Source organism: Geotrypetes seraphini, chromosome 1 (genome assembly GCF_902459505.1).
Source record: "Geotrypetes seraphini chromosome 1, aGeoSer1.1, whole genome shotgun sequence".
Lineage (NCBI taxonomy): Eukaryota > Metazoa > Chordata > Amphibia > Gymnophiona > Dermophiidae > Geotrypetes > Geotrypetes seraphini.
In genome coordinates, this window is record NC_047084.1 from 144,048,217 (window position 1) to 144,060,249 (window position 12,033).

A 12,033-nucleotide genomic window follows, 5' to 3' on the forward strand; every position below is an offset into this window, starting at 1 on the left:
GGCAGGAAGTAGCCGGGGGGGGGGGGTGCTACAGTCCTGTGTCCCACTCACCCTCGCTATGCCACTGTGCAGGGTTTACCACTTCTCTGCAAGAATGTTGAATTTTGGAAAATACGTTGATGAAAACACTACACCGGGGGTTTCCTGGATCATCATGGCTAGTTTTTTTGAAATACACTCTGTTGACTTCCATGGCTTCTCCTGGGTGGTACTTTGATTCTCAAGTAGAGAATGACACGGGGACAAATGTTTCTCCGTCCTCGTGGGGACTCATTTTTCCGTCCTGTCCCCACAAGTTCTTTTCCTGTCCCTGCCCCATTCCTGTAAGCTCTGTCCTCATCTGCGCAAGCCTCAAACACTTTAAAATCCTAAGTAGCAACATTCTAGAGCTCAGATTGTGATGTCATAATGCCTCATTCCACCAATGCCTAAGCTCCGTCCTCATCTGCACCAGCCTCAAACACTTTAAAATCCTAAGTAGCAACATTCTAGAGCTCAGATTGTGATGTCATAATGCCTCATTTCACCAATGCCTAAGCTGCGTCCTCATCTGCACAAGCCTCAAACACTTTAAAATCATAAGTGTTCAAGGCTTATGCGGTTAAGGCAGAGCTTACAGGAAAACTCACTGGGACGGGACAAGGAAATTGAGTTCTTGCGGGGGGACAAATTTGTCCCCGTGTCATTCTCTCTTCTCAAGACAGATTTGTCATTGAAATTCTATGAGGCCACAATCTCTGCAATTCTTTTAGGAGGTAATTCCATAAATGGGTGAATACATATAGCTGCCCAATGACCACACAATAAGGCCCAAATTTTATAAAAGGCGCCTGAAGTTAGACGTCTAGATCGGTGCGCCTAATCAATCTAGGCACCAATGCTCCCTCTAAGGATTGGCTGGGTGTGTGCAAATTTTTTTTTTCATCTGAGCAACAAAAAAATTTTTTTTACAAAAAAAAAAATTTTTTTACAAAAAAAAAAAATTTTCATGTGAGCGACAAGTTCTAAAAACCAACAATTTTCCAGATTTTGCAAGTATTTTTTGTGAGCGACGCTCCTAGAATGCATGAGTGATTTGTTCTTGTGCTCTTAGAAGGAACATAGGTAGTCACCTAACTTAATCATTTAATAGGCTTTATCAGTGCCAATAACAAGCTTAATTGGCTTGATAATTAGCTTAATTAAAAATTAATTTGGTGGTATGTGCCATAACAAAGAAAGTGGGAGTGGTTAAGGGCAGGTGGATCTTGGGCGTGTTTTCCACGTAGGTACCTAAAATGGACTCAGACGCTGGTATTTAAGCCAAGAAAACCCTGGCGTAAATAGGGGGCGACTAAGATTCAGATGCCTACTGATGCCCAAGTCCATTTTTGGTGCCACCAGGCACTATTTCATAAGTGGCGCCTAACTGAAAATTGATAGATGCCAGGCGTCGTGTTCCTGTTCACCTAACTTTTAGGCGCTGTTTATAGAATCAGGGCCTAAGAACCTATTCTGATCTAGAATCTAAGCATCTATCTAAAACAGAACCATAACCTGTATTGGCACGCCTACCTTGCGGGCTTCCGTACTTACACCGGCCATAGAGCTGATGTTAGTTTAAGCACGAAGATATGGTGGGGATGCACATAACGTACAGGCAGTAGTGTAATAAGGGAGGGCATCTTGATGGGGGCTCCGGCATCTCTCCACCCCCCCCCCCCACCCTCCCACGCTCACACCTTCCCTCCACCCATACCTCTTTAAATATTCACTAGCGCGAGCAACTTCTCTGGCCGGCTGCTCGTGCTGGCATGGCTCCCCCTCTGAAATCACTTCCGGGTCACAAGGCCAGGAAGTGACGTCAGAGGGAAAACCAAAGCTAGAGCGAGCTGTAGGCCGGAGGAGCTGCTCCGCACTGGCAAAGATTTAAAGAGCTACGGGGAGGGGGGAAGGGAGGGTGCAAGTGTGTCATGGAGGGGCACAGAAAGAACGGGGGGAGTGTAGATGAGGGTGCGTGGGGCCGTCACTGCCTCAGGCACCTCCTACCTTCGCTACACCACTCAGCGGTAGAAAACACCCTCCAGGGATTCAAGACAATGTTAGACAAGTTCCTGCTGAATCAGAACGTACGCAGGTAAGGCTAGTCTCAATTAGGGTGCTGGTCTTTGACCTAAGGGCCGCCGCGGGAGCAGACTGCTGGGCACGATGGACCCAGTAGCGGCAGTTCTTATGTTCTTATGTTCTCTATAAGTTATCTGGGTGAGTTCATGCTTATGCTCCATCCATGCTCCTCCCCTGTGTAAGTCCCCCGTACAAAAACCCACTCTAAGTTAAGCAGGTATTTACAAAACAGAGCTTAGGCCGACTAATGGCATAAATGTCTGTAGGTTGTACATTTAATAATAATAATAATTTATTGCTTATATAGAGCGCACACCTTGCGGAAGCCTGCCCTTTCGCCTCCTTATACAAAACTGCGCAAGAGGTTTTTAGCACCGGCTGGCGCGCTGAATATCTGCGCTGCTCCAACACTTATGACCATTGGAGAAGCGCAGAACATTCAGGTTGCCAGCTGGCGCTAGAAACCTCTCTCGTGGTTTTGTAAAATTGGGGGGGGGGGGAGGGGGGAGGGAAGGGGAGTTAATCTTAGGCAAGCAGAAGAGTGCAATTTATAGACGGTGAGTAACTTTGAAAATCACACGCAATTGGACGCAATTAAAATGGGAACATGATAAATTATAATTAATCCATTTCTTCTAATAGCAGAATTATTTTAAACAAAATTGGCAGCCACTGTTGCTTTAACGGAAGTTCAGAACAGAAGGAAACACTTTTTTTTTTTTTTTTTTACCAATACTAAAATGTTTTTAGCTGTGACAGGCATGAAACTGATAAGAATGTGCTATAACCCCAACTTGTCTCCTCTGATATCAAAATATGTTCTTCCAAGCTGTTTCAACTAATATGAACTACATGTTGAAAGGCTTGGTCCTGTCTGAACTGCTAATGAGGGGAAGTGGCTTTCGCAAAAAGATGGCAAAGAAGATTTATAGATTTATTTTAAAGGAGACAACATTTTTAAACATAGAAACATAAAAAACATAAGAATAGCCTTACTGGGTCAGCCCAAAGGTCCATCAAGCCCAGTAGCCCAAACTCACGGTCCCTAATACCTGGCCAAAACCCAAAGAGTTGCAACATTCCAGCATCTCAAAGAATAGCAAGATTCCGGAACCCCAATGAGAGCAACATTCCAGAGCTGAGATTGTGAGGTCATAATGCCTCAGAGCCAACCTCATCAGTGATGTTGCAATGGCTTGATTGTCCTATAAGAATAGCCTTACTGGGTCAGACCAATGATCTATCAAGCCGAGTAACCCGTTCTCACGGTGGCCAATCCAGTTCACTAGTATTTGGCCAAACCCCAAAGAGTAGCAACATCCCAGCATCTCAAAGAATAGCAAGATTCCGGAACCCCAATGAGAGCAACATTCCAGAGCTGTGATGTCATAATGCCTCAGAGCCAACCTCATTAGAGATGTTACAATGGCTTCATTGTCCTATACTTGGCACACGTAAGAGCATAAGAACAGCCATACTGGGTCAGACCAATGGTCCATCAAGCCCAGTAGCTCGTTCTCATGGTGGCCAATCCAGGTCCCTAGTACCTGGCCAAAACCCAAAGAGTAACGACATTCTACCATCTCAAAGAATAGCAAGATTCCGGAGCCCCAATGACAGCAATATTCCATAGCTGAGATTGTGATGTCATAATGCCTCATTCCACAGTGCCTCAGAGCCAACCTCATCAGTGATGTTACAATGGCTTCACTGTCCTATACTTGGCTCACGTAAAAGGATAAGAACAGCCCTACTGGGTCAGACCAATGGTCCATCTTGCCCTGTAACCCATCCTCACGGTGGCCAATCCAAGTCACTAGAGCCTGACCCAAACCCAAGGAGTAGCAACATTTCATGCTACTGATCCAGGGCAAGGAGTGGTATACCCCATGTCTTTTTCAAAAACAGACTATGGACTTTTCCTCCAGGAAATTGTCCAAACCTTTCTTAAAACCAGCTACGCTATCCGCTCTTACCATAACATGATGGCAGATAAAAGCCAAATGGCCCATCCATTCTGCCCACCCGCATCATCCACTATCTCCTCTTCTCCCTAATAGATCCCACATGCCTATCCAATGCTTTCTTGAATTCAGACACAGTCTCTGTCGCCACCACCTCTTCCGGGAGACCGTTCCACGCATCTACCACTCTTTCTGTAAAAAAAGTATTTCCTTAGATTACTCTTAACTTCATCCTATGCCCTCTCGTTCCAGAGCTTCCTTTCAAATGAAAGAGACTTGCCTCATGAACACTTTTAATCTCCTGCAGTTTAAAGATAAAAACAGAAAGTACAAAAAAAACCCAACAACCTCTATTTTATAATTTATACAATCTCACCATTGCTGCAAAAAAATGACAGATTTCTTCAAAGACTTTTCTAGGCGTTCTGTCAATTAAATAGCCCAATTGGCTGAATTCATCTGCCTCTCTTTTTTTAATAGCCGCAAATGTGTCAGCTATCATTAAAATTAGCTGTGGCTGCAATCCTGAGCTCACTCAGGCAGGGAGCTTTAGTCTGAATATGCTAAGACTTCAGGGGTAGATCAGTCAGTGTTTACCACTGGGCATGGGAGCCAATTTTTCACAACACACACCACAAATGAATGATCCCTCTTCAGAATAATAGTTTTTTCTCACTATTAGGGGTGCTCAAAGACCCACAGCGTTGGCACCTATGCCACTGGGAACTGTTTAGACTGGCTCTTTCATCATGATAGATTTCAGGGGAGCTCAGAATGGTTTGAAATGAATTTATTCAGGTGCCTGTGCATTTTTCCTGTCTGTCCTGGTGGGCTCAAAAGCTATCTAATGTACTTGGGGCAATGGGGGGATTAAGTGACTTGCCCAGGGTCACAAGGAGCAGTGTGGGATTTAAACCTACAATCTCAGGGTGCTGAAGCTGTAGCTTTAACCACTGCGTCACTCTAGAAATCAAAATGTAGAAAGAGTGAGCTAAATACAGGACAATCAAGCCACTGTGACATCACTGATGAGGTTGGCTCTCAGGCATTGGTGGAATGAGGCATTATGACATCACAATACCAGTTCTGGTTATCAGAGGCTGAAACTTTTCACACTATTTATTTATTCAGTGTTCTATACTGTTCTCCCAGGGGAACTCAGAATGGTTTACATGAATTTATTTAGGTACTCAAGTGTTATTTCCTGTCTGTCCTGGTGGGCTCACAATCTATCTAATGTACCTGGGGCAATGGGGGGATTAAGTCACAAGGAACAGTGTGGGTTTGGAACCCACGACCTCAGGGTGCTGAAGCTGTGGCTTTTACCACTGCGCCATATTCTCCCCCAAATTTGGTTCGTGGGAGCTTAGACCACTGGGGATGAGCATTTTCATTTTGCTGGCTTTTAAAAGTTGTACTGAAGTAAAAATACAGAAATATAGTCGACTTAAAGAGCGATCAGTATATTATGTGTGTAACCAATATGTTAAGCGCATAGTTTTATGCGGTATATAATTTTTTAAATAAATAACGTGTGTTATTTCATGTGAGCAGGCTGAAGCGTAACAAAATCGAACCAAGCCTCACCCCCCAATAACCAATCCAATGAAAGTCAATGAAAATGCCCCCTCTGCATACCCCCTTTTGATATTCAGGATTTTCATATTTATCGACCGCTGTCCTAACTTGGCTTGGTTAGCTCTGCAGGTCCTTGCTCGCAATGCCAACTGGGCTCCACATAATTTTTTTTTATTAATCAAACCCCAGGGCCACTTAACTCTCCATTGCTCCAGGCAAAAACCCTTAGGGGTCTTTTTATCAAGCCACGGTAGGGGTTTAACGTGCACAATACCGCGCGTTAAACCACCTGCTGCGCTAGCTTGCTAATGCCTGCATTGAGCAGGCGTTAGTTTTTTAGCCGGCCGCGGGGGTTAGCGCGTGAGGAAATGTCCGACGCGCTAACCCCGCTTGATAAAAGGACTCCTTAGAGAAAGCACCTGCGTATAACATATGCAAATTACCTTGGTTGTACCAACAGAGAAGTAGTACATAAGATCTATGATCCCTACCGTTACCCCTCCCCCCCCCAAAGAAAGCCCTCCTCTTTCCAGGTTCCTTGTCCTCCCTGGTCAACCTCCTAGCCACAGTGGCCCAGTGGGAGAGGTGGTGGCAGGAGCGAAGCCCACCTACACCTGCTCCTAGCACCATCATCTTCACGATGGCTGCCGTGACCTCTTGTGGGCAGCCTTATGGTACTGACATAGTACCACGAGATGCCAACTGGAAGATGATGTCGTTAAGTGCATGAGTGATCAGGGCTCTCTCCTGCCCCTACTGGACCACCATGGACAGGAGGAAGCCTTGGAGGACCTATCGAGATGGGGGAAGGTCAATGTCAATGGATAGGGGAGCTACCTAGGAGGGGGAGGGGTTGGGGAGGAATAGAATAAAAATCATGTGAGTCCTGGCCAGTATTAGCCCATTTATTCCAATAGATTACCTAGCAGCTAGAATTGGACACATTTGCGCTGGATATTCAGTGTCCATGGCTGCACATGTAGGGCTAATGTAACCAGCAAAGACAATACCCTGACCACCACTGGCTGCATATCAGGCAGCTGGTCACTAGACCAAATATATGCAAATTTAGTCATAAATGATTATTATAGAGAATGCAATGAAATCTAGACCTAGTTGAGTGTCCTGCGAACCAAGTTTGGAGAAGCTCTGTTGTGCGCTACTTTGTGTAACTCGCCTTTCATCCCTCCCCGCGTGGCAAGGATGCGTCCACTCACCTGGAGACAGCGAAGACGCCGCCGTTCATAGATCCAAAGCAGGAGAGCGCAACAAATATGGGCACCGCCAGCGAGAACTTTCCCATCAGCCGCTCTGCAAAGGTCTTGTCGAAGTTGGAAAAAGAAGCAACGTTACAAGATCGGCAATACTTCAGCTCAACGTGAGGTCCCATTGGGGGTAACTCTAGAGAAAATGATGCTAACGTGCACATGTTAGTTGTGCATGGAAGTACTGAAAATACCACAAAAGCGGGGAAGGGAAAACCCCTACAAGGAGAAATAAATTAGGGGAAAAAGTGTGGGAGAGCAATGGATTTCCAACAAAAATGTAAGGGGAAATCCCAAGGCGTAGCCAAAGTTTGTTTTATTGGGTCTTCAAAACAATAGCAGGTCCAAACAAAGGTCTCGGAAAGACAATGAAAAGGCCATGCATCCGTCTCAAGAAACGCACGGGAAAGACCCGACTAGGCACCGAGTTTCAGCATCACACCTGCCTCAGGGGTCGAGACCATCTGTATCGCAGTGTTCCTCTAAAACTAGACGGTTCATAGACAACGGCGCAAAAGACAAAGGCGCGCCCTGACAATTGAGCGCAGCGTGGAGGCGCGCGCCGCTCTAAATTACTGTTTTTAGGGCTCCGACGGGGGGTCGTGGGGGGGAACCACCCCCCACTTTACTTAATAGACATCGCGCCAGCGTTATAGGGGGTTTGGGGGGGTTGTAACCCTCCACATTTTACTGTAAACTTAACTTTTTCCCTAAAAACAGGGAAAAAGTGAAGTTTTCAGTAAAATGTGGGGGGTTACAACCCCCCACAACGCCCCCACAACACGGCGCGATGTCTATTAAGTAAAGTGAGGGGGGTTCCCCCCCCACGCCCCTCCGTCGGAGCCCTAAAAACAGTAATTTAAAGCGGCGCGCGCCTCCGCGCTGCGCTCAATTGTCTGGGCGCGCCTTTGTCCCGGCGCGCTTTTGACCTGACACCAAACCAGACAGCTCAAGCGTTTGAACTTTTCATTGTCTTTTCGAGACATTTGTTTGGACCTGTTATTGTTCTGAAGAACCCGATAATATTAACATTGGCTACCCCTTGGGATTTTCCTCCCATTTTTCTCCCCAGTTATGCATGGAAATAATTAGAATAATGAAACATATGAACATGTGTATAAATACATAAGTAAATACTAATATTCCATCTAAGCTCTTTTCTATAAATTCATACATGAACATTTTACACATAGGAGTAAACACAGGACTCACATTTAGGTGTATAACTTATGCAGTGCTATGTTACATGCTTATCTTGAATTCACTACCTCTAATCAAGAGACTATTCTAAACATTTACCGCCCTTTCTGTAAAATAGTATTTCCTTAGATTATTCCTGAGCCTATCATCTCTTAACTTTATCCAATGCCCTCTCATTCTGTAATTTTCTTTCAACTGAGTTGCCTAATGCATATTTATGCCACGTAGGTATTTAAATGTCTCTCAAGAATCCAAATCGCAATAGCAAAATATAAATGCAATCAGCAAAAAAATTGTTATTAGCCTAGTGGGGGAGATACCCCATGAAAGTACTTCTATAATAGGTGGAGAAAAAGCCTCAACGTATCAACAATATACGGACGGCAACCCAATGAGTTCTTAAGCCAGTCCTGCTCTGTATCATAGGCAAAAAAGCTCCACACGTTTCAAAATGTAACTTTTCAAAACGGGACCAAAGCTGCCACCACTGTGCACAGGGAGCCAGAAAAAGAACAAAACCGTTCACTTATCTTCTGACGATGGCAACAACAGCAGCGAGTACACTTCTCCCTCGTTATTCGCGGGGGATACGGGCAGAGCCGTACCACGAATGGCGAAAAACCGCGATTATCCGGCTCTGACCCACCCCCACCTCCCTGCTGCCTTCCCGGCCTTACCTGGTGGTCTAGAGGGCTTTCGGGGCAGGAGCGATCTTCCTACGCTCCTGCCCCGTGCAGATCGCCATGATGAAATGGCTACTGTGAGTTCCCGTGGTCTCTCGAGACTATGTTGGGAACTCCCTACAGCCATTTCCTCATGGCGATCTGCACGGGGCAGGAGCGTAGGGAGATTGCTCCTGCCCCGAAAGCCCTCTAGACCACCAGGTTAGGCCGAGAAGGCGGCAGGGAGGTAAAAATATATGGTTTTTTTTATTTTCCCCATCCCCAGAAAAAAAATCGCGATTATGTGAAATCGCGAGTGCAGAAACCGCGAATGGGGAGTGGAAAGTGTAGATCTTCCTGCTCTAGCACTTCTCATGCTGAAAAAAGACAAGGAACCGGATGCAACCAACAAGGCTCTTGTTTCGCTGAACAACGGCTGCGTCAGGGCGATCACATTCTCTCCTGCTCCGTCCACACCCGGCTCAGATAAGCAAACTGTTTTGTTCTTTTTCTGGCCCCGTGTGCACAGTGGTGGTTTTGGTCCTGTTTTGAAAACGTGTTTGGTCCTGTTTTGAAAACGTCCTGTTTTGAAAACATTTTGAAACGTGTGGAGTTTTTTTGCCTATGTTACAGAGCAGGACTGGCTTAAGAACTCATTGGGTTGCCGTCCGTATATTGTTGATAAGTTGAGGCTTTTTCTCCACCTATTGTAAATGTACTTTCATGGGGTATCTCCACCACTAGGCTAATAACAATTTTTTTGCTGATTGTATTTAAATGTCTCTACCATATCTCTGGCATTTAAGGGTGAACAATTATACCAGCTCTATGGCTGGTGTAAGCACTTATACCTAAATTATAGGCACACATTTTTTTTGTTATGCTAGTATTTTTTCTTTTTTTAACACATAGAAATGATAAAGTAATTCCATTGTTTATTAAATTGCATTGGGTTGCCAGTTGAGGCCCATATTCATTTAAAATTATGTGCAATGGTCCACAAGATAATACATAGGAAGACACTGTAATATATGCTGAATTGGATTTGTTTCTCTAAGAGCAGTACGTCAGAAAATCTACATGATACACTGCTATTACATTTCCCAGATCCCAAAGGAATTTATTTTAGAAGAATATTTTTTAACAGTGGTTTCTTACTTAGCATCTGCAATTTGGAATGTACTTCCATATCACATTAGAAAGCTTCAGCATTATCTGCTATTTTGAAAGATGTTAAAGGCATATTATTTTTCAAAGATATTTTGAGGTTTGATTTTATTCCTATGTTTATTATTCCTTTCTACGAGGTTCATTTCATAAATAATGCACACTATTGTTTTTTATTTACATGTTTATTTTTTTTCTCAAGTATTTCTTTACAATCCTTCAAAATAGTCTTCCTGCTTTGCAATGACCGAATCCCAACGTCCGGGAGGCTTCATTATTCCATCCAAGACACCGTTTTTGTTCAGTTGCCGAATGGCTCGGGTAACGGCGGAAGAAAGCTCTTCCAGAGATGCAAAACGATGTCCACGCCTAGGTTGTTTCAACTTTGGAAAAAGGTCGAAGTCTGGTGGATTCATGTTGCTATTGATGAAACGTGGGTCAGAGACTTTGAGCCGGAGCTGAAATCACAGTCCAACGAGTGGAGAGCTCCATCTTCCTCACGACCAAAAAAATTTCGACGAGCTCAATCAAAAGTCAAACAAATGATGATTTTTGCTTATGATCATGAAGGCATCATCATCACAGACAAAGTTCCATGTGGAAGAAGTGTCACAGAAGTGTTTTATCGTGGTTTTTTTGCAAAAAAAATGCACAGAAAAATGCACAAAACTCAACCTGTTGCTCTTGGCTGGGCCACTCATTCTTCAAAACAACGCTCGCCCGCACATAGAGAATGTCATCATTGAAAAACTACATGAATACGGCTGGGAGGTGTTACCTCATGCTCCCTACAGTCCAGACATGAGTCCATCAGACTTCAACCTTTTTCCAAAGTTGAAATAACCTATGCGTGGACATCGTTTTCCATCTCTGAAAGAGCTTTCTTCCGCCATTACCTGAGTCATTTGGCAACTGAACCAAAACGGTGTCTTGGATGGAATAATGAAGCCTCCCGGACGTTGGGATTCGGTCATTGCAAAGCAGGGAGACTATATTGAAGGATTGTAAAGAAATACTTGAAAAATAAATAAACATGTAAATTTAAAAAAAAAAAAAAAATAGTGTGCATTATTTATGAAATGACCCTCGTATTTAGTCAATATTGACTTAGGAAGCTTTGCTGTAGAACTATTTGCTACCTTGCAAGTTATGAAAGGCCTGTTGCCTCAAGCTGTTAGGAGACCTGAATGTATGTTAATTACATTATAAATGTTCTTCCCAGGGGTTGCGTTGGCTAAACTAAACTAAACCTTAAGTTTATTTACCGCATCATCTCCACGGATGTTGTGGAGCTCGGCGCAGTTTACAAGAACTTAAAATATAGGAAGAGAAGGAAGAAAAAAAAAGGTTTACATGATCTTATATATAGAAGAGAAGAGTAAAGGGGGGATAGAATTACATTTTAGTGAAAAGCCAGGTTTTCAGTTGTTTGCGGAATAACTGAAGGGAGCCCAGGTTCCGCAACAGGGTAGTAAGGTCGTTCCAAAGACCTGTGATTCTGAAGAGAAGGGATTTTCCCAGTTTGCCTGCATAGCGAATACCGTGTAGAGAGGGGAAGGATAATTTATACCTTTGGGTGGGTCTCGTAGAGTCGGACTCGAGGAGTTATAAGATAGTGGGATTAAGGGAGGAAGGATGCCTTGAAGGATCTTAAAAGCCAGGCAGGAGCATTTACCTTGCAATCTGCTTTGAACTTCATGGTAAATGGCAATATATAAGAACCTTTTATATTGTATTGTATTGTGTGAAGGCGCATTTTCGATATGTCGTCCAAATCCGAATTTAGACATTTCATGGAACACGCACAAAACTCCAGTATCAGACATGTCCATTTTCAAAACTATAAAACATCTATCTTGTTTTTACAAAAATGACCATTTTTCAGATGTACGTCTATCTTTTTAAACCATTTAAAAAAAAAACCCAACACATCCAAAAGAAAAAAACCACAAACCAAAACATTAGGAAGTTGGAGGGGACAGCATTTTTAGTAGAATGGCCACACAGACATCCCGGCATAGCAATGAGACACCCAGTAGCGTAGTAAGGGGGGATGTGGGGCAGACCGCCTCAGGTACTGTCTTGGTGGGGGTG

The 12,033-nt window shown here is 44.0% G+C and overlaps 1 protein-coding gene across 1 annotated transcript in view; it reads right to left on the reverse strand.

Annotated features, from left to right (window-relative positions):
- Positions 1-12,033, reverse strand: part of SLC7A11 (solute carrier family 7 member 11) — a 156,575-nt gene that overhangs the window by 35,944 nt on the left and 108,598 nt on the right. Inside the window, exon 8 of the mRNA XM_033939248.1 lies at positions 6,863-6,966. Coding sequence (XP_033795139.1) covers positions 6,863-6,966 — 104 coding nt within the window. The remainder of the gene's footprint in view (positions 1-6,862; positions 6,967-12,033) is intronic.